This window comes from Macaca fascicularis, chromosome 8 (assembly GCF_037993035.2).
Source record: "Macaca fascicularis isolate 582-1 chromosome 8, T2T-MFA8v1.1".
Classification (NCBI taxonomy): domain Eukaryota; kingdom Metazoa; phylum Chordata; class Mammalia; order Primates; family Cercopithecidae; genus Macaca; species Macaca fascicularis.
The window spans coordinates 33,907,402-33,930,600 of record NC_088382.1 but is presented as its reverse complement, the minus strand read 5'-3'; the positions used below and the strand labels follow the sequence as shown (position 1 = coordinate 33,930,600).

Genomic DNA, 23,199 nt, shown 5'->3' with positions numbered 1-23,199 from the left:
TAAGTAGATGAAACAACCGGAAACTTTTACTTGTGATACTCTGTGAAACAGCCAGAAACTTTTACTTGTGACACTCTACCATGAAGGATGAGGTGCTGACAGGAATAGTGGAATAATTGCTGCTTGTAAACATCTAAGATTCTCCTGTGAATTTTGGTGAGTGATCATTAAACTGTTTTCCAAAAGCATATACAGGCCAAGCGCGGTGGCTCATGCCTATAATCCCAGCACTTTGGGAGGCCGAGGCGGGAGAATCACTTGATCTCAGGAGTTCAAGACCAGCCTGGGCAATATACTGAGACCTTGTCTCTATTTTTGTAAAGTAGTTTTAATTTTTATGTATAAAATAAAATAAAAAGCATACATAAGCCATGTATGGTGGCTCACACCTGTAATCTCAACACTTTGGGAGGACGAGTTAGGAGGATTGCTTGAGCCCAGGAGTTTGAGACCAGCTTGGGCAACATAGTGAGACCCTGTCTCTGTATTTTTAGAAAAATATTTTTTATTTTTTTAAAAAAAAGTATATCCAGGCATGGTGGCTCATGCCTGTAATCCTAGCACTTTGGGATGCCAAGGTGGGTGGATCACTTGAGCTCAGGAGTTTAAGACAAGCCTGGGCAATGTGGTAAGACCCTGTCTCTACTAAAAATACCAGGCATGGTATTGAACGCCTGTAGTCCCAGCTACTCTTGGGCTGAGGAGGGAGGATTGTTTGATCCTGGGGAGCAGAGGTTGCAGTGAGCTGAAAATAGAACAAAATGTGAAAGTTTTCTCCCTTTCCAGAGAAACACTGTTGATTGCTTGGAGTATAGCCAAATTGTGTTTACACCCATATATATATACATACACATACTGCGTATAAATACAAATTGGGTCATGGCATAACTACTATTCTGCAACTTTCTTTTGATGCATAACAGTATATGTTAGAACTCTTTCCATATAGTGCATAGAAATCTACCTTGCCCTTTTTAAATGGCTGCAGAATATTCCACAGACTCAGTGTATAACAATTTATTTGATACTTCCCTGCTGATGGATATTTAATGTGTCTGTAGTTACCCATTATCACCAAGCTTCAGGGAATATCCCTATAAATGCATCTTTGGACACAGGAGCATAATATGTGACTACTTTTCTAGGTTACTCTAAAAGGAGAATTGCTGGGCCAATCAGGATGTGTTTGCTAACACTAGTTATAATCAACCTTTAAAATTTTTGCCAATCTGACAAATGAAAAATATTTCATTATTTAAATTATCTGTTATCTTTACTTTTAAAAAATGTAGCTTTCGGCTGGGTGTGGTGGCTCATGCCTGTAATCCCAGCACTTTGGGATGCCACGGTGGGTAGATCACTTGAGGTCAGGAGTTCGAGACCAGCCTGGCCAACAAGGTGAAACTCCATCTCTAGTAAAAATACAAAAATTAGCCAGGCAGGTTGGCAGGCGCCTGTAATTCCAGCTACTCGGAAGGCTGAGGCATGAGAATCACTTGAACCCAGGAGGCAGAGGTTGCAGTAAGCCGAGATCTTGCCACTGTATTCCAGCCTGCGCGATATAGTGAGACTCGGTCTCAAAAAAAAACAAAACAAACAAAATAATGCAGTTTTCTGACTGGGCACAGTGGCTCATGCCTGTAATCCCGGCACTTTGGGAGGCTGAGGCAGGTGGATCACCTAAGGTCAGGAGTTCGAGACCAGTATGGCCAACATGGCAAAACCCCATCTCTACTGAAAATACAAAAATTAGCTGGGCGTGGTGGTGCACATCTACAGTCCCAGCTATTCGGGAGGCTGAGGCAGGAGAATCGCCGGGAGGTAGAGATTGCAGTGAGCTGTGATCGCACCATTGCACTCCAGCCTGGGCAACAAAGGGAGATTCTGTCTCAAAAAAAAAAAAAGTAGTTTCATGGTCTTGCTTTTCCTACTTTTATTCCGTAAGTATTTTTCTATATATTAACTAACAGTGAAATGGAAATGATTGTAACCAAATATGTATTTGTACATAACATGATATAATCTGTGCATTTGTGCATTTCGCTTTTCTACATCTTTGGTTACTTCTTTAGGCCAAATGCCGAGTAGTTATAAATCAAAGTCATTTTATGAGATCTAATATTTATTTAGGTTTTCTCAAGTTTCTTTACTAAGGGTTAATCAGCATCCCAAGTTCCATGCCGTGTACTTTAAATTCTTGTGCTTCTCGTGAGTATTCACCAGTATCTCAGTGTTCAACCTTTGTGTGTGTGTGTGTGTGTGTGTGTGTGTGTGTCTTTTTTGAGGCAGGGTCTTGCACTGTCACCTAGGCTGGAGTGCACTGGCACGATCATGATCATGACTCACTGCAGCCTTGTCCTCCCGGGCTCAAGTGGTCCTCCCACCTCAGCCTTCTGAGTAGCTGGGACCACAGGCATGTACCACCACACCCAGCTAATTTTTTTTGTAGGGACCTGGTCTCGCTTGTTGCCCAGGCTGATCTCGAATTCATGGGCTTAAGCAATCCAACTGCCTCAGCTCCCAAAATGCTGGAATTACAGGTGTGAACTACTAGGCCTGGCCCATCTTGGGTGTTTATCCATGTATTCTGCAGTACTTTCCCCAGAAGTCCTCTTAGACAGCTGCTCAGATGGGCTGATTGTCCTTTCTCTGTCTGCTTTCCTTGAGAAAATGCTGATGAATAAACTTCTCTCCCTCATCACAGAAGGAAAATAATGTTCTTATCCTTTTTTAACAAAGAAAGTAACTAGAATTTAGTATACGGTGACTTAGAACCCAAGGAAGCCTCCTTGCTTGATGCTTAGTGTGCATTTCTTGCAGATTTGTTTGATGGTTTGAATTCAATATTGTTAAAGTCTGTCTCTTTTTTTTTTTTATTGCAGGTGAATGTTGGATGTGTACCCAAAAAGGTAGAATTTTTATTTCTCTTTCCCTTTACAATCCTTTTTCTATTTGTAAATCATAATCCGAATAAGAATGTTTCCAAATGTATCCATTAAAATTCATTTTGCAAAAAAAACCCTAGACCCCACTAAAAGTGGCTTAAGCAATAGGATTGTTTTTGTTTGATTTGTGTTTAAAATTTTTTGTTTATTTTTAATTACTTTTTATTTTTATTATTATTATTTTTTTGAGACGGAGTTTCACTCTTGTCGCCCAGGGTGGAATACAGTGGCGCGACCTCGGCTCACGGCAACCTCTGCCTCCTGGGTTCAAGTGATTCCCCTTCCTCAGCCTCACAAGTAGCTGGGATGACAGGCGCGCGCCACAGCACTCGGCTGATTTTGGTATTTTTAGTAGAGATGGGGTTTCTCCGTGTTGGCCAGGTTGATCTCGGGCTCCTGACTTCAGGTGATCCACCCACCGTGGCCTCCCAAACCGCTGGGATTACAGGCCTGAGCCACCGAGACCGGCCACGGCCTAGTAATTTAGTTTGGTCATCTACACCGCAGGATAGTTCTTTCTCAGCAGGAAGACCCAGCCAGCAAACCAAACTGTTGAATGGAATCTTCTTAAGTTCTGTGGATTCATGGATTTTCTGTATCATGTTGGTGATTTTTTTGGTATTAATATCTGTGGTGCAGGTCACATTGAATGATTTCATTTTTTTTACCCTTGACAAAGAGGAAAAAACAGCAGCTCTTATTTCTAAAGCTGCCTCTTGCTTATACTTGCAAAGAATGCCACTCATTTGAATGAACTTTCAACATATGTTGTAATCTCAAGCTTACCACCTTTATTAATGGCATTCCATTTTAACTTGTCATCTTTTTGGTATTAGGTAAGCAAATCTCTTAATCTCATCAGTGATGCATACCTGAGTTTAATTCCAAAAAGCTTTTTTGAAATCTGTTCCCTGGTATAGGTGATGTTTTTCTTTCTGTCTTAGGAAGACTTTTTTTCTCTGGTACGTTTTCCCTCAACTGTTTCCTTTCCTATTAGTCATACTTTTTGGAATCTGTTCTACTTGGAACCATGCAATTATGACTGTATGAATTATATAAATTCATTATAAGGTGGTTTTATGTAGTTAAAACCAGTTATGGTAGTAAATTTCGTGTTGATTGGTGCAAGTTTATTTTTTAAAAAATATATACTGCTAGGCTAATACTGTACAGTAAACTGAGTTTGTAATGTTTTATTTTCGTATTTACTTATTCCTTCTGATCACATGTGGTAGACATTTATGTATGTTCATTTATATATGTTTTTGTTTCTTTTTGTTTGTTTGTTTATTTTATTTTATTTTTTTTTGAGATGGAGTCTCACTGTTGCCCAGGCCGGAATGCAGTGATGTGATTTCAGCTCACTGCAACCTCCACCTCCCAGGTTCAAGTGATTCTCCTGCCTCAGCCTCACGAGTAGCTGGGACTACAGGTGTGCACCACCATGCCTGGCTAATTTTTTTGTTTTTTTTTGTTTTGTTTTGTTTTGTTTTGTTTTGAGATGGAGTCTCGCCCTGTCGCCCAGCCTGGAGTGCAATGGCACAATCTCAGCTCACTGCAACCTCCACCTCCCAGGTTCAAGAGATTCTCCTGCCTCAGCCTCCTGAGTATCTGGGATTACAGGCGTGTGCCACCACGCCTGGCTAAGTTTTTTTGTATCTTTAGTTGAGATGGGGTTTCATCGTGTTGGCCAGGCTGGTCTCGAACTCCTGACCTCGTGATCCGCCCACCTTGGCCTCCCAAAGTGCTGGGATTATAGCCGTGAGCCACCGCGCCCGGCCTGAACTCTTGACCTCAAGTAATCCACCTGCCTCAGCCTCCCCAAAGTGCTGGGACTGCAGGTGTGAGCCACCGCGCCTAGCCAGGTTTGTTTTTAATTTAAAGGGCAGTATTTTATCTGCTGTTACCTAGTTACCATTCATTCATGATTTCTTTTTTCCCTCAGCACTCATTTACTGCTGCTTTTGATCCTTTTTTTTTTTTTTTTTAACAGGTAATGTGGAACACAGCTGTCCACTCCGAATTCATGCACGATCATGCTGATTATGGCTTTCCAAGTTGTGAGGGTAAATTCAATTGGCGGTAAGTGTCAACACTAAGAGGGTTCAGTTTCCAAGAATAGATATTTTTCTTTCTTTCTTTTTTTTTTAAAGTACAATTTCCATTTTATTTTTCTCCAGAGAAGAGTCTGTCTCAGTCTTTAAGGACTCAGCTCCTTACATGGGCTTTGGTGGGGGACGTGGGGCAGCACCCACAAGTCTAAATCGGGGAGGGGGTGTTCGGTCCTTGCGGGCTTCACGAGATCGATTCCTGACTACTTTGCTGTGAATTGAACGACTCACACAGTAATGTAGCTTCACATACAGCTTGGGAAGCACATAGGCATCGAAGACGCTCCCTTCAGAAATGTCCCTGACTGCTGCGGCCTCCACTATGTTTCGAATGACGAATTTCTTAATGGCCTTGTCCTTGGGCACGCATCGGGCACAGTTAGTGCAGCGAATAGGCTGCACATGGCCGCGGCCCTTTTTGGCACGACCGTTGTTCCTTCTTTTCTTTGTCATCTTGGATGTACGGACCGAAGACATAGTTTTCTTTCATAACTAAGTGAGCCATAAACTTTTTTAGGGATGGAGGAGGAATTGTGGTAAATATTCACAGTATGAGATTTACAGTTTAGCCATTTTTAAGTATACAATTGAGTGCCATTAAGCACATTCACATAGGTGTACAGTCGTCACTACTATTACCACTTCCAGAACTTTCCTGCCATCCCAAACAGAAACTCTATTCCTTTAAACAATAACCCCTCGTTCTCTTCTCCTGCTGGCCCCTGGCAACCTCTATTCTGCTTTCTGTCTCTATGAATTTGCCAATCCTAGGAAACTCATATAAGTGGAATCATACAATATTTGTTCCTTTATGTCTAGTGTATTTTGTTTTCACGGTTTGTCCATGTTGTAGTATGTATCAGAACTTCATTGCTTTTTTGTTGTTGTTGTTGTTAAGACAGGGTCTTGCTCTGTTGCCCACGCAGGAATGCAATGGTGCAATCATAGCTTACTGCAATCTTGAGCTCCTGGGCTCAAGCTATCCTCCCACTTCAGCCTCCTGAGTAGCTGGAACTACAGGCATGTGCCACCATGCCTGCCTACTTTTTTTATTTTTATTTTTAGTAGAGATGAGGTCTCACTGTGTTGCCCAGGCTAGTCTTGAACTCCTGAGCTGAAGTAATCCTCCCGCCTCAGCCTCCCAATTTGCTGGGATTTCAAGTGTGAGCCACTGCGCCCAACCTTCATTCCTTTTAAAGGCAGATTAAGATTTCATCATATGGATAAAACCACATTTTGTTTATCCATGCATTCGTTAGTGAATTTTTGGGTTGTTTTTAGCTTTTTTTTTTTTTTTTTTGAGATGGAGTCTCGCTCTGTCGCCCAGGCTGGAGTGCAGTGGCACAATCTCGGCTCACTGCAAGCTCCACCTTCCGGGTTCACGCCATTCTCCTGCCTCAGCCTCCTGAGTACCTGGGACTACAGGCGCCCGCCACCACGCCCAGCTAATTTTTTGTATTTTTTTTTAGTAGAGACGGGGTTTCACTGTATTAGCCAGGATGGTCTCGATCTCCTGACCTCGTGATCCACCCACCTCAGCCTCCCAAAGTGCTGAGATTATAGGTGTGAGCCACTGCGCCCAGCCTGTTTTACCTTTTGGTTATTATGAACAATGCTGCCATGAACATTCGTGTAAAGGTATCTATCTGTTCGGGTCTCTGCTTCCAGTTTCTTTTGGGTCTGTACTTAGAAGTGGAATTGCTGGGTCATATGGCAGTTTTTTGTTTAACTATTTAAGGAACTGCTGTAAATCTTTTGAAGCCATAACAGTTTTGAAGAAATTTAGCAAATTTATGTAACAGGTATTTATTAAGTACCCACCACGTCCTCCGCACACCGTGTTCTAGGGACTGTGCCAAAGCATTTCTCCTTGTCTGCTGTGCAGGAAGACGATGCCAGCTGAGTGCGTTCTCCACTGAGTGGCACAGAGGCTTTTAACATGGGGCAGCAGAATGACACAGGGAAGGGATGACTGTCTTCGGAGACATTCATTCACTGCGGTTCCTGTTGACAGTCAGTGATTCTCTGCTCGGGTGTTCGGGGACAGATGCCTTAGTTACTAACTGGAAGGGGAAGATCCTGTTTCTGAGTACTGACTCGAGTTTCATTGCAGCGTTATTAAGGAAAAGCGGGATGCCTATGTGAGCCGCCTGAACACCATCTATCAAAACAATCTCACCAAGGTGTGTATGCTGAGTTTTTAACTTTGAGAAAAAGCTATTCCCTTGTTGAGTACTCAGCTAAGTCTTGCCAGACTGTAGCTCTATTTATTTATTTTTATTATTATTTTTTTTTGGAGATGGAGTCTCGCTTTGTTGCCCAGGCTGGAGTGCAGTGGCATGATCTCAGCTCACTGCAACCTCCGTCTCCTGAGTTCAAGCAGTTCTTCTGCCTCAGCCTCCTGAGTAGCTGGGTCTACAGGCTACATGGTGTGCCACCATGCCCAGTTAATTTTTGTATTGTTTAATAGAGACAGGGTTTCATCATGTTGGCCAGGCTGGTCTTGAACTCCTGATCTCAGGTGATCTGCCCACCTTGTCCTCTCAAAGTGCTGAGATTACAGGCGTGAGCCACCGTGCCTGGCTCTGTTTTATTTTTAATGACCAAGTCTCTATCTGTCGCCAGGCTGGAGTACAGTGGTGCAATCATAGCTCACTGCAGCCTCCAAATCCTGGGCTCCTCCCGCCTCAGTCTCCTTAGTAGCTAGGATTATAGGCACGCACCACCACACCTGGCTAATTTTTAAAATATTTTGTAGAGATTTCTTACTGTGTTGTCTAGGCTGGTCTTTAAACTCCTGCCTTAGCCTCCCAAAGTGCTGGGATTATAGGCATGAGCCACTGTGCCTGGCCTCTTACTTTTTCTCTTATTGAAATTGACCTGTCAGAGCAGAAACCTCTGACCCAGCTGGCCAGTCTCTTCTGCAGAGAGAGGGTGGCGTGTGCCAGAGCTGGTAGACCAGGCCTCACCTAATGGCTGCACCTTGAGTAGATCTGGCCTGGCACTTAGATTCAGAAGTCACATACGAGAGATTTTGTGCACCGGTGTGGCAGTTTATTAATTAAAAAGAGGAGTGCCATCTAGCTGAAAACCTGCCATTGTGTGTTTGTTTGTTTGTTTGTTTGTTTTTTGAGACAGAGTTTCTCTAGTCACCCAGGCTGGAATGCAAGAGCACAATCTCAGCTCAGTGCAACCTCTGCCTCCCGCCAGGTGCAAGCAATTCTCCTGCCTCAGCCTCCCAAGTAGCTGGGATTACAGGCGTGCACCACCACGCCTAGCTAATTTTTGTATTTTTAGTAGAAACAGGATTTCATCATGTTGGCCAGGGGTCTCGAACTCCTGATCTCAAGTGATCTGCCCACCTCGGCCTCCCAAAGTGCTGAGGTTACAGGTATGAGCTACTGTGCCCAGCCAAACCTGCCATTGTTTATTTGCCTAGAGTAAGACCTCCTTAAGAGACCAAATTCGGATTCAGAAGGTTGTTTTTATGAATGACGTCTGATCAAGAAAACTGGGCAGAGGTGTGTTTGCCTCCAGCAACTGTATGTCATCCTTCACTATCCTGATGGTTTCCCCCCTAGTGCTAGGATGTGACACCTTTCCCACCACGACCATGTGGGTGACATTCACAACCTGTGCATCACTTAGCTCTCCTTTTTCTTGAAAGTATCTTTCTACCACTCTTCATTTGTCTTTGTGGTCTCACTTTGCTGTTTCTAAGATTTCTTAGGTTTTGTTTGTTTGTGAAACAGAATCTTGCTCTCTCCCCCAGGCTGGAATGCAGTTGTGTGATTTCAGCTTACTGCGACCTCTGCCTCCCAGGTTCAAGCAATTCTTGTGCCTCAGCCTCCTGAGTGGCTGGAACTACAGGCGCGTGCCCCCACACCTGCCTAATTTTTTTTGTATTTTTAGTAGAGATAAGATTTCACCATGTTGGCCAGCTGGTCTCGAACTCCTAACCTTGAGTGATCCGCCTGCATCAGCCTCCCAAAGTGCTGGGATGACAGGGGTGAGCAACCACCCTTGGCCCTCTTAGGTTATATTTAGATCAGAAACTTTTTTTTTTGAGACAGAGTTTTGCTCTGTTGCCCAGGCTGGAGTGCAGTGGCGCGATCTCGGCTCACTGCAAGCTTTGCCTCCTGGTTTCACGCCATTCTCCTGCCTCAGCCTCCCGCGTAGCTGGGACTGCAGGCGCCTGGCTAATTTTTTGTATTTTTAGTAGAGACGGGGTTTCACAGTGTTAGCCAGGACGGTCTCGATCTCCTGACCTCGTGATCCACCTGCCTCGGCCTCCTAAAGTGCTGGGATTACAGGCGTGAACCACCGCGCCCGGCCTTTTTTTTTTTTTTTTTTTTTTTTGAGAAGGGTCTTACTCGGTCACCCAGGCTGAAGTGCAGTGGCATGATCTCAGCTCATTACAGCCTGGACCTCCCAGGCTCAAGTGATCCTCCTGCCTTGGCCTTCCAACATGCTGGGATTATAGGCATCAGCCACTACACCTGGCTTAGATCAGTGGATTCTTGATGATAATTGGGCCACTGTGATCTCAGTAGCAGCATATTTATACACCAATTTTTAGGACAAGCTACTTCATAGGTAGCTAACTGTATGCAGTTTTATATTCTTATTCATTGGGTTTATTTTTTGGAGGGTGATCTTTTCCAACCTTGATCCGCAATCCAGGGGAAAAATACTTAGAGGCCTGCAGTCCTTATGCACAGGAGATTTTAAGTCTGAGTATAGAGTAACACTGGTAGTACTAAAACACACCAGGTTTTTTATTTTTTATTTATTTACTTATTTTTTATTTATTTTTATTTTTTGAGACGGAGTCTCGCTCTGTCGCCCAGGCCCAAGCTCTGCCTCCCGGGTTTACACCATTCTCCTGCCTCCGGAGTAGCTGGGACTACAGGCGCCCGCCACCTCACCCGGCTAGTTTTTTGCATTTTTTAGTAGAGACGGGGTTTCACCGTGTTAGCCAGGATGGTCTCGATCTCCTGACCTCGTGATCCGCCCGTCTCAGCCTCCCAAAGTGCTGGGATTACAGGCTTGAGCCACCGCGCCCGGCCTTTTTTTTTTTTTTTTTTAATGGAGCTAGCTGAAATACTTTTTCAAAAGAGGTAGGGAAATTATTCAGGAACCAGCATTTTGTAATACTTAGAAATCTTGGTGTGTGCTATAGTTTATGGTGATCTTATGGGGAAGGAATTACTTACAGTTGACCCAGAAATTCTATATTGCAAAGGAAACTTTCTATTTAATGTCCTAGAAAGTGAAAGTAAAAATCTCACTGCTTCTTCCTCTGAACTAGTGTCTGTCCTATTGCCATGTGAGCCACACTCCTTTTTGTCTAGCATTGCGGAGGACGTCATTACGACCCGAGGGAATGGTGTTCTGGAGGCCTGTGGGTTTTGTCTTTGACCTTGATTCAGCTTGATTAAGCCTGGCACCTACAGGAACAGGCCTGGAGGGTGCAGGGAAAGGAGAAGATAATTCAGAATCAAGCATGTTCCAAAATGTTAAAGCATTCCACTTTGTAATCGTGCTTACATGGTTCCATTATTCTTATAAGTTGACCACATTTGCATGCCCCTGCATGTATCGTGGCTGGCAGAAGCATGCCAGCACCCCCTAAGTGAAGGCCTTGGTGCAGAGGATTCCAGTAAGAGCACATCCAAAAGTAAGAGTCTGAGTTCTCTCTGTCTCCAGCATAGAACTTCTGTGTCATGTACTTTTGTGGTATTTTTCCCAGTTTACGAAAGCACAAGCATTGCGTTTCCCTCCCTTGGCCAGAGTATTCCTGTCTTGGTCTTGCCTCTGCTCATTTCAGCTTTATCCAGTTGTCTTTCTCAGCCTTCTGTCTCTCCTCCAAACACACCAGTCTTTTTGAGAGAGAGTCTTGGCTCTGTTGCCCAGGCTGGAGTGCAGTGGCACAATCTCGGCTCACTGCAACCTCTGCCTCCCAGGTTCGAGGGATTCTCGTGCTTCAGCCTCCTGAGCAGCTGGGATTACAGATGCCCGCCACCACTCCTGGCTAATTTTTACATTTTTAGTAGAGACAGGATTTCTCCATTTTGGTCAGGCTGGTCTTGAACTCCCGACCTCAGGTGATCCGCCTGCCTCGGCCTCCCAAAGTGCTGGAATTACAGGTGTGAGCCACCACGCCCAGCCCAGACACACCATTCTGTAATATGTTCACATTGCACATAAGGAACTTTCACCTTCAATTATTGGGGGCAAAGATGTCATCTTTCTTACGGGGGTGCCTCACATATACTTTTTTGTCTCTGGGTTTCGGCCCAAGGTAGCACTTGTATTTCTTCTTCTTTCTTCTTTCTCCTCCTCCTTCTCCTCCTCCTCTTCCTTCTCCTCCTTCACCCTCCTCTTCCTCCCTCCTCCTCCTCCCCCTCCTTTTCCCTTCTCCTCCTCCTCCCCCTCCTTTTCCCCTCTCCTCCTCCCTCCTCCATCTCCCCTTCTCCTCCTCCTCCTTCTCCTTCTCCTCCTTTTCTTCCTCTTTTCCTCCTCCTCCTTTCTCCTAACTTCTTTCTTCTTTCTTCCTCCTCCTCCTTCTCCTCCTCCCCTTTCTCCTCCTCCTCCTTCTTCCTTCCCCTCCTCCTCTTCCCTCCTTCCTTCTTCTTCTTCCTTCTCCTCATCCTCTTCACTTTGTCATCCAGGCTGGAATGCAGTGGCGCCATCTCAGCTCACTGCAGCCTCAACCTCCCAGACGCAAGCAATCCTCCTGCCTCAGCCCCTCAAAGCGCTGGGACTACAGGTGTGCAGCACCATGCCTGGCTAGTTTTTGTATTTTTAGTAGAGACTGGGGTTTGACATGTTTCTCAGGCTGGTCTCAAATTCCTGAGCTCAAGCTATCCACCCACCTCTGCCTCCCAAAGTGCTAGGACTACAGTTGTAAGCCACTGTGCCCAGCCTATTTCATCTTACTGTGTACTTCCAGCATCTAATGGCAACCCCTGTCCTAAGTATAGGTTGCCAATTAGGAGTTCTGCAGAAACTTGAACAATAGAGAATTGTGTTGGCATCAGCAAACCAAGAATCAAAATGTTCAGTAGATAAATGAAAGTTCTGATAAGTTGCAGCAGGTGTCTTTGTTTTTATTCTAAGAACAGGCTAATGTCATGGTTCCTTCTCTAGTCCCATATAGAAATCATCCGTGGCCATGCAGCATTCACGAGTGATCCCAAGCCCACGATAGAGGTCAGTGGGAAGAAGTACACCGCGCCTCACATCCTGATCGCCACAGGTGGTGTGCCCTCCATCCCTCATGAGAGCCAGATCCCGGGTGAGTCATACAGCAGGTACTCATTAACAGCAGTCAAGAGTTTACCGTTGCTTTCAACCTGACAAGCCATGCCAGGGGATCTGCCTAAACCAGTTCTCTCTTTGGAGCCAGGCCATGGGAGAAGGTCTTTGCAGAACCTAACTGTAGTTGGCCTAGTTGTAGCTTATGATGCAGGCACCCAGGCTGGAGTGCAGTGGCACAATCTTGGCTCACTGCTACCTCCGCCTCCTGGGTTCAAGCGATTCTCCTGCCTCAGCCTCCCGAGTAGCTGGGACTATAGGCACGCCACCACCACACCTGGCTAATTTTGGTATTTTTAGTAGAGATGGGGTTTCATCGTATTGGCCAGGCTGGTCTTGAACTCCTGACCTCAGATGATCCGTCCACCTTGGCCTCCCAGAGTGCTGGGATTGCAGGCCACTGTGCCCGGCCAAGAGATTTCATTTGGCCCCAGGCTCAGACATATTGTAGGTAACAGGGAGAGAAATCAATGAAAGCCTCATTCTTTCCTTCTCAGCTTAGCATACATTGTTTCCAGCCTCAGTTTGTCAGATGGGTTGTTATTTATAAGACACGTGATAATTTATTGTTTTGTTCCAGAGAGAGAAATCTTCTAAGGATGTAGCTTAAGTAGCTAAGTAAGCTTTTATATACATATTTTCTCTTTTAAGTAGAGAATTATAGAAGATGAAAGCTATAAGGAATCTCAGAGATGGTCATAACTGCTTTTGCATTTTATTATTTATTTATTTATTTATTTTGAGACGGAGTCTGGCTCTGTCACCAAGGCTGGAGTGCAGTGGCACAACCTCGGCTCGCTGCAACCTCTGCCTCCCGGGTTCGCGCCATTCTCCTGCTTCAGCCTCTTGAGTAGCTGGGATTACAGGTATCCGCCACCACGCCCAGCTAATTTATGTATTTTAGTAGAGACAGGGTTTCACCATGTTGGTCACGTGGGTCTTAAACTCCTGACCTCAAGTGATCCGCCCGCCTCAACCTCCCAGAGTGTTGGGATCACAGGCGTGAGCCACTGTGCCCGGCCTATTATTTTATTTTATATTACTTTATTTTTTTGAGACAGGGTCTTGCTCTGTTGTCCAGGCTGGAGTGCAGTGGTGTGATCACAGCTCACTAAGGCCTTGACCAGGAGATTTAGATGGGAGATTGCTCAAGTGATCTCTTTCTTTCTTCCCAGCTAGATTGTAAGGACTTTATGGATGGTGAACGTAGTTTATACATCTTTTGAATTCTCCATGGATTGGCTTCATAAGATACATTATCAACGTGAATTTTTTTTTTTTTTTTGAGACAGCGTCTTGCTCTGCCACCCAGGCTGGAGTGCTGTGGCACAATCTCCACTCACTAGAACCTCTGCCTCCTGGATTTAAGTGATTCTCCTGCCTCAGCCTTCTTAGTAGCTGGTATTATAGGCACATGCCACCATGTCCAGCTAATTTTTTTTGTATTTTTAGTAGAGGTGGGGTTTTGCCACATTGTCCAGGCTGATCTCAAACTCCTGGCCTCAGGTGATCCGCCCACCTCGGCCTCCCAAAGTGCTGTATGAGCCACTGTACCCGGCCAAAATGCAACATATATATTTGTTTGTTTGTTTGTTTAGAGACAGAGTTTTGCTCTTGTCACCTAGGCTGGAGTGCAATGGCAGGATCTTGGCTCACTGCAACCTCTGCCTCCTGCGATTCTCCTGCCCCAGCCTCCTGAGTAGCTGGGATTACAGGCATGCGCCACCACACCCAGCTAATTTTTGTAATTTTAGTAGAGATAGGGTTTCACCATGTTGGCCAGGCTAGTCTCGAACTCCTGACCTCGGTCGATCTGCCTGTCTTAGTCTCCCAAAGTGCTGGGATTACAGGTGTGAGCCACTGCACCCAGCCTAATATATTTAATAACTGATGAGAAATGAAGGTAGGGGGGCTACTGAGAGAAGGAATCAGCAGTTGACAGCTGAAGGCTTTCTCTGCATTATTGGGGGCAGATGGTAACTGAAGTGGTAAACTGGAGAGAGATACAGGTTGGAAAATAAAATTAAGGTTCAGTTCTAAATAGACTAAGGTTGAAGCCAATGTAAAATTGTGTGGCGAGATAATTAGAAACATGGAACTGCAACCTGGGAAGAAAGTCAAACCTGGAATAATGCATTTGGAAGTCCTATAAGATAGGACCTGCTATCCTATATCCAAAGGTTTCAATCTGCTTTTCACTACATGTTTATTTCACTATATAGGTTGTACCTCTTGTAATTCAATGTATATACCATATAGGTTGAAACCTTTGAAAGAATAAGCAGAGAGGAAAGGGCCACATCTATTTTTTTTTTTTAATGAGACGAAATCTTGCTCTGTTCCCAGGCTGGAGTGCAGTGGCACCATCTCGGCTCATTGCAACCTCCGCCTCCCAGGTTCAAGTGATTCTCCTGCCTTAGCCTCCTGAGTAGCTGGGACTACAGGTGCACACCACCATGCCCAGCTAATTTTTAATTTTTGTATTTTTAGTAGAGACGGGGTTTCACCACATTGGCCAGGCCACATAGATTTTGAACTACATAGAAATTTGTCTTTTCAGGCGGGAACGGTGGCTCATGCCTGTAATGAGCTAAGCCCCAGGGTTCCTCCTACCCTCGGGGTGGGAGGGTGAACAGATCCAGCAGAGTCTGTTCATGACTGCTGAGATCTTCATTCTTCAGAGAAATGTAAAAGTTATTTAGCCATCATGGCTTCTGTTTCTAGAGAGAAAATAAAAATGTTGACTCAGGGAGGATTTGGTTGGCAGCTTTCCAAGCAGAGACTTTAACAAAACTTGTCAAAACGGAGACTATGTTGGCTGTGAAAGTGTTTGGTTTTTGCATAAAATGTTGTGATTATTTTGCAAGAGAAAGAGCAGTCTTGTGTGATCTATGTTGCCTTTTTCTACATAGGTGCCAGCTTAGGAATAACCAGTGATGGATTTTTTCAACTGGAAGAATTGCCTAGGTAAGCCAACCTGACCTGACTGCAGTGACTCCCTCTTCCTTAGTGTCTCCTGGTGGCTTTTCTTTGTCCTCTCCTCCCAAGCATTTAATGTAGGCCTTTCCTGAATTCCATCCTCTTACCATGACCTTGTATATCTCATTCCTAGAACTCCTCAGTAGATCCCTCAAATCTTTCATGCTTTCAATCAGAGGCCAAAGTCAAATGCAGAGTAATTTGAAGACTGCATAACAGAGTCCTAAAACTGTCTCCTTTCTTCAACTTGATACAGCATCAATTAAGAATGTGTCTAAAGGAGCTTGTATTTTAGAAGAGAATAGCTGGTTTTGGCCAGATGTGGTGGCTCGTGGCTGTAATCCCAGCACTTTGGGAGGCTGAAGCGGGCAGGTCATCTGAGGTCAGGAGCTTGAGACCAGCCTGGACAACATGGTGAAACCCCATCTCTACTAAAACTGAAAATTAGCTGGGCGTGGTGGTGCGGGCCTGTAGTCTCAGCTACTCGGGAAGCTGAGGCAGGGGAATCACGTGAATTCTCAAGGCGGAGGTTGCAGTGAGACAAGATCACACCAAGAAAGAAAGAGAGAAAGAGAGAGAGCGCCACCACACCCAGCTAATTTTGTATTTTTGGTAGAGATGGGGTTTCTCCATTGGTCAGACTGGTCTCGAACTCCTGACTTCAGGTGATCTGCCCGCCTCGGCCTCCCAAAGTGCTGGAATTACAGGTGTGAGCCACCACGCCCGGCCAGATTTCCTTTTCATGAAAAAACGTTTATTTTTTTTAGAGACAGGGTCTTCTTGCATTGCCCAGGCAGGAGTGCAGTGGTGCCATCGTGGCTTGCAGTAGCCTTGAGCTCTTGGGCTCCAGCAGTCCTTTCACCTCAGCCTCCCAAGTAGCTGGGACTCCAAACGTGCAGCACCATACCTGGGTAACTTTTTAATTTGAATTTTTATAGAGGTGGGGTCTCATTCTGTTGTCCAGGCTGGTCTAGAATTCTGGCCTCAAGCAGTGCTCCCACCTTGGCCTCCCAAAGCAGTACACATACAAGCATGGGCCACCGTGCTGAATGGATTCAGATTCATAGAAGGGGGAAAAAGGTCATGAGAAAGTTTGTTTCTCTGATTTGAAGTTGCAGCATATTGCAGGCTTTCTAGTTTAGAGGGATCCTCCTGTCACTTGTGAGAAGAGGTGATGCCTGGAAACAGGTGGAGGGACCCAACATGTTGGCGCAGGGTCTGGCCTTCATTCGTCTTCTGAGTGGCACTCACTGTGGAGTTCGCATTGCTCAACTCTTCTGCTCCCTCAGGGGCTGTGCTAATCCAGTTTGAGGTCCTAGTCCTATGCTCTCAGAAAGTCTTTTAGGGAGAGTGACTAATAGTCCATGAGCCTGTCTTCACTTTGAATCACCCAGAGTCACGGACAGTTCAGACAGCACGAGGCAGTTCAGAAACGACCAGGGAGCCGCTTTGCAGTTCCATAGGATGGTGAAAATGTCCCTTGAAGATACTCAGACCAGGGAAGCTTCTGACTTGGAGGAGTTCTAAGAAAAGCATACAATCTTTCTCGGTTTGCTATCAGGTCGTAGAAATGTGTTAGAGAACAGCCTTCCTTCCCTGTGATCCACCCTGCATTGTTTGATTTTTAGGGTTGAATAACATGACATATGTGAGGATGTAGTGAGACATGCAGTCATGACTCATTATGTTTGGATAATGTAATTTCATTCCGGACTCACCCTCAAAGAAGTTTCATTATAGATAGTTGTTCATTAGCGATTTTAAATATTTACATTTATGCATGTCATCAACAAAAGGCTCTGAAACACAAGAAAATGAATTTACAATGGATATGTGATTTTTCAAGTCTACTTTATCTTTGTTTCGGTGTTGGTGAATAAGTAAATAATTGGGCAAGTGAGTAAATAATGTAGGGAAGATAGCATGATTTAGTTTTTGCGCTGAGGGGCTTCTGGTTGGATGGAGCATGAACACCGTGGAATACTGTGGCATGAGTAGTCCTGGGGCCATATTGAGGTAAAGAGAAATCTTTTAGGGATTCAGCCGCCTGAAAGGTCAGTTCCAGAAGCCAGGCGCAGTGGCTTATGCCTGTATTCCCAGCACTTTGGGAGGCCTGAGGCGAGCGAATTGCTTGAGCCCAGGAGTTTGAAACCAGCCTGGGCAACACAGCACAACCTGATCTCTGCAAAAAAAATACAAAAATTAGCTGGGCATGGTGGCATGTGCTGGTAGTCTCAGCTGCTTGGGAGGCTCAGGCTGGAGGATCACTTGAGCCTAGGAGTTTGAGACCAGCCTGGGCAACATAGGGAGATACTGTCTCTACACAGAACTTTTTTAAGGCAGAGTTTCACTGTTGTTGTCCAGGCTGGAGTGCAATGGCGTGATCTCGGCCCATTGCAACCTCCACCTCCCAGGTTCAAGCGATTCTCCTGCCTTAGCCCCTTGGCCTCCCAAAGTACTGGGATTACAGGCATGAGCCACTGCGCCCAGCCTCTACACACAAATTTTAAAATTAAAGAAGAAATTCCACACCCAGGTACGGTGGCTCATGCCTGTAATCCCAACAGTTTGGGAGGCTGAGGCAGGCAGATCACTTAAGGTCAGGAGTTTGAGACCAGCCTGGCCAACATGGTGAAACCCTGTCTCTACTAAAATACAAAAATTAGCCAGCCACGGTGATGTGCGCCTGTAATCCTAACTACTCAGGAGGTTAAGGTACGAGAGTCACTTGAATCCGGGAGGCGGAGGTTGATGTGAACTGAGATCACGCTACTGCATACCAGCCTGGGCGACGCAGCGAGACTCTGTCTCAAAAAAAAAAAAAAAAAAAAAAAAAGGCCGAGCACAGTGACTCGCGGTGGCTCACGCCTGTAATCCCAGTACTTCAGGAGGCCGAGGCAGGTGGATCACCTGAGATCAGGAATTCGAGACCACCTTGACCAACGTGGAGAAACCCCATCTCTACTAAAAATACAAAATTAGCCGGGCATGGTTGACGCATGCCTGTAATCCCAGCTACTCGGGAGGCTGAGGCCGAAGAATCGCTTGAACCCGGGATGTGGAGGTTGCAGTGAGTGGAGATTGCACCATTGCACTCCATCCTGGGCAGCAAGAGCAAAACTCCATCTAAAAAAAAAACAAAATTCCTCAAGGATGGGGGCCATTGTTCATCCAGTGTAGTGCAAAGCTTAGCTCAAAGTAGAATGTACATAATAAATGTTTGGGGAAGAAAGGGAAGACACAGGAAATAAGGAGGGAAAATTCAGAGGAAGGAAAAGAGATCAACGCATTGTTAGGAAGGAGGGAGTGGAGATAGAAAAAGAGCGATTTCACAGTTTTGAACTACATAGAAATTTGTCTTTTTAGGCCGGGCGCAGTGCCTTACGCCTGTAATCCTAACACTTTGGGATGCCGAGGCGGGTGGATCACTTGAGGCCAGGAATTTGAGACCAGCCTGGCCAACATGATAAAAATCTCATCTTTACTAAAAATGCAAAAATTAGCTGAACGTACTGGTGAACTCCTGTAGTCCCAGCTACTCGGGAGACTGAGGCAGGAGAATCACTTGAACCCCGGAGGTGGAGGTTGTAGTGAGCCAAGATCATGCCACTGCACTCCAGCCTGGGTGACAGAGCGAGACTCTTAAAAAAAAAAAAGGAGAAAATTGGTCTTTTCTTACTGTGCATTGCAGGATGAGAGAGTCATCACTTCTAACCTGTAGCCATTTGGGTTCTTACTTTATAATCCATCCTGACCTTAAGCCCTCAGAACTCCGAATACCTTGCCTATGGGAGGTATTAAAGAACGGTTTCCTTCGTCTCTGATTAGCACTGTAGCAATGGTAGAGGTCAGTGTTTGAAACTTTAGAAGACTCCAGTCCCTGATGGGACAGCTTCAGCCGAAGGTACTTACAGCCTGGGCTGTAGTATGGAAGTCAACATTATTGCTCTAGGGCAGGAACCAGAGCTTCTCTACCAGCAATTTAGACCCAAGCATGTATCTAGTACTTAAGATTATTTTATATATTTTATTTTTTATATGATTTTTTGTTTTAAAAATTGTTTTAAATCTTTAAAAAATAAGACGGGGTCTTACTCAGTTGACCAGGTTGGTTTTGAACTATTAGCCTCAAGCAGTCCTCCTACCTGGGCTTCCCGAAGTGCTGGAATTATAGTTGTGAGCCACCACACCTGGCCAAGATTCTTTTTTTAGACCAAAATGTATTCAGGCAGTTTAGCTTGACTACAGTTTTGTCCTACAGATTACAACTGGCTTGTGTAAATTGGCCTTTGATCATATTGCAATGATTCATAGAACTAAATAGGAAACAAGGAGGTACACTGAATAGAGGAGAGTGATGGTGGTGAGATCTGTGACCCTGATTTTAGTTTTAGGTGTGAGGATCTTTGCATAAGGAATCATTCCTTATTTCCAAAGGTTTTGTGTCCTCTCTGAGGAAATGAGGCTAAAGAGCTTTAAAAACAATGAAAAATATATTTCCCTTCTTCTGTGAGGGAATGTTAGGGATTTTTCTTTTCTTTTGAGATAGGGTCTTTTGCTTTGTCACCCAGGCTACACTGCAGTGGTGCAGTCATAGCTCACTGCAGCCTCCATCTCCCAGACACAAGTTATCCTCCTGCCTCAACCTCCCAAGTAACTGAGACCACAGACACACACCTTCATACTTGGCTAATTTTTATTTTTACTTTTAGGGTTTTTTTTTTTTTTTTTTTTTTTTTTTTTTGAGACAGAGCCTTGCTCTGTTGCCCAGGCTGGAGTTCATTGGCACAATCTTGGCTTACTACATCCTCTGTCTCCCGAGGGCAAGCGATTATCCTGCCTCAGCCTCCCAAGTAGCTGGGATTACAGGCATGCGCCACTGTGCCTGGCTAACGTTTTGTATTTTTAGTAGAGACGGGTTTCACCATGTTGGCCAGGCTGGTCTCGGACTCCTGACGCAGGTGATCCACCCATCTCAGCCTCCCAAAGTGCTAGGATTACAGGCATGAGCCACCGTGCCTGGCCTTACTTTTTCGTTTTTGTAGTGATGGGGTCTCACTATGTTGGGCAGGCCCAAAGGGATATTTTCTACTTAAAGTTGTGGTGGTATCCAGGATTGAATCTTGGAACAGAAAACAAGAGATTAATAGAAAAACTGGACTGGGCAAGGTGGTTTACACCTATAATGCCGACACTTTGGGAGGCCAAGGTCAGAGCATTGTTTGAGCCCGGGAGCTGAGACTAGCCTGGGCAACATGGTGAGACTCTGTCTCTAGTTAAAAAAAAAAAAAAAAAATAAAATAAATAAATATATATATATTTATATATATATATTTATATATATATAATATAAATATATATATATATATATATATATAAGCTGGGTGTGGCAATGCATGTCTGTAGTCGCAGCTACTCGGGAGGCTGAGGCTGGAGGATCGCTTGAGTCCTGGAGGTTGAGGCTGCAGTGAGCCGTGTTCACACCACTACACTCCAGCCTGGGTGACAGAGTGAGACCCTGTCTCAAAAAAACCGGGGAAAAGTGGTGAAAATCTGCAGTCTAGGGTTTAGTCATTAGTAATGTACCAATGTCAATTTCTTATTTTGACAATGGTACCCTAGTTAAGTAAAACGTTAACTTTAGGGAAAACTGATCAAGGGGTATAATGAGGGAAATCTCTGCACTATCTCTGCAACTTTTCTGTAAATGTAAAATTATTCCAAAATTAGTTTATTTAAAAGTTCTAACCCTGTGCTCGCATCTCAGCCGCAGCGTCATTGTTGGTGCAGGTTACATTGCTGTGGAGATAGCAGGGATCCTCTCAGCCCTGGGTTCTAAGACATCACTCATGATACGGCATGATAAGGTAAATTCCACCTTTTCCTTTTCCCTTTTCTTGATGTTAATTTAAAAAATGAAGAATTTTTTCTTATGTTGTCATTAAATACTAGGGTGCAAAACAGGTGGGGGTCAGTTGGTTGGTTTCACATGGTGCTGTATCCAAGTTACCTGAATTTGGCCAATATCCCTCCCAGTTGCTGGTTGATGATGATTTTGAGTTGGTCAAATTGGCTGGTAATTTCATCACTAAGTGGTAGATATGAGATGCCCTCATAGGGAGACGTGGGGGCCTAAACATAACTATTAGCTAAATTAAACACACTGTTAGGTTAATTTATTTTTTTAATTAATTAGAGTCTCACTCTGTTGCCCAGGCTGGAGTGCAGTGACACCGTCTCAGCTCACTGCAACCTCTGCCTCCTGGGCTCAAGTGATTCTCATGCCTCGGCCTCCCGAGTAGCTGAGATTACAGGTGTCCACCACCATGCCCGGCTAATTTTTGTATTTTTAGTAGAGACGGGGTTTCACCGTGTTCACCAGGATGGTCTCAATTTCCTGACCTCGTGATCTGCTCGCCTCAGCCTCCCAAAGTGCTGGGATTACAGGTGTGAGCCACTGAGCCCTGCCAGGTTAATTTATTAATTTCTGGAAATCAATTTTATATGATCAAGTAATGTTAGATTGGTTGACACTCATTCCAAACAATTTACTAAATTCTTTGCATTAAAGCAGGGGTGTCCAATCTTTTGGCTTCCCTGAGCCACACTGGAAGAAGTAGAATTGTCTTGGGCTACATATAAAATATACTGACACAAATAATAGCTGATGAGCTAATAATAAAATAAATTGCAAGCTGGGCACAGTGGCTCATGCCTCTACTTTCCAGCACTTTGGGAGGCCGAGGCAGGCGAATCACTTGAGGTCAGTAGTTGGAGACCAGCCTGGCCAACGTGGTGAAACCCTATCTCTACTAAAAATCCAAAAATTATCCAGGCATGGTGGCAGGTAACTGTAATGAGTGAGCCGAGATCGCACCACTGCACTCCAACCTGGGCAACAGAGCAAGACTGTGTCTCAAAAAAAAAAATGCAAAAAAAATCTCATAGCAGTTTAAGAAAGTGTACAGATTTGTGTTGGGCCACATTCAAAGTCATCTTGGTCCGCACTCTGGCCTGCAGGCTGCTGCAGATTGAATGAACTTGCATTAAAGGCAATCTTGTAGATCATACACTTGAACTTCTTTTTTTTTTTTTTTTTTTTTTTTTTTTTTAGAGACAGAGTCTTGCTCTGTCACCCAGTCTGCAGTACAGTGGCGTGATCATAGCTCACTGCAGGCTTCTGAGCTCATAGGATGTTCCTGCCTCAGCCTTCCAAGAAGCTGAGGCTACAGGTGTGGGCCACCATGCCCTGACTAATTTTTTTTTTTTTTTTTTTTGAGACAGGGTCTCACTGTGTTGCCCAGGCTGGAGTGCAGTGGCGCATCATGGCTCATTGCAGCCTCAGCCTTCTGGGCTCAAGCGATCTTCCCACCCCAGCCTCCCAAATAGCTAGGACTACAGGAGCATGCCACCACACCCAGTGAGGTTTTGCCATGTTGCCCAGGCTGGTCTCAGACCCCTGAGCTCAAGTGATCTGCCCACCTTGGCCTCCCAAAGTGCTTGGAATTACAGGCATGTGCCACCTGACTAATTTTTATCTATTTTTAGAGATGAGGTCTTACTATGTTGCCCAGGCTGGTCTCAAACTCCTGGCCTCAAGCTATCCTCCTGCCTCAGGTTCCCAAATAGCAGGGAGGAGTTCAAGACCAACCTGGGCAGCATAGTGAGACCCTATCTCTACTAAAAAAATTTTAAAAATTAGCAAGGCATAGTGGTATACGCCTGTAGTTCCAGCTACTTGGGAGGCTGAGATAGGAGAATGGTTCGAATCCAGGAGGTCAAGGCTGCAGTGAGCAAAGATGATTGCACTCTAGCCTGGGCAGCTGACTGTTCCTAACAAATTT

At 44.9% G+C, this 23,199-nt stretch overlaps 1 protein-coding gene and 1 pseudogene across 2 annotated transcripts in view; one reads left to right on the top strand and one right to left on the bottom strand.

Annotated features, from left to right (window-relative positions):
• The window catches only part of GSR (glutathione-disulfide reductase), a 57,419-nt gene that overhangs the window by 16,686 nt on the left and 17,534 nt on the right, over positions 1–23,199 (top strand). For both annotated transcript variants that reach the window (XM_045398104.2, XM_045398103.2), the window contains exons 2-7: positions 2,883–2,909; positions 4,939–5,027; positions 7,170–7,239; positions 12,209–12,356; positions 15,289–15,343; positions 21,123–21,222. In XM_045398104.2, the coding sequence (XP_045254039.2) occupies positions 4,942–5,027; positions 7,170–7,239; positions 12,209–12,356; positions 15,289–15,343; positions 21,123–21,222 (459 nt within the window). In that variant the 5' untranslated portion in view covers positions 2,883–2,909; positions 4,939–4,941. The remainder of the gene's footprint in view (positions 1–2,882; positions 2,910–4,938; positions 5,028–7,169; positions 7,240–12,208; positions 12,357–15,288; positions 15,344–21,122; positions 21,223–23,199) is intronic.
• On the bottom strand, positions 5,110–6,222 carry LOC102135243 (small ribosomal subunit protein eS26 pseudogene; annotated as a pseudogene).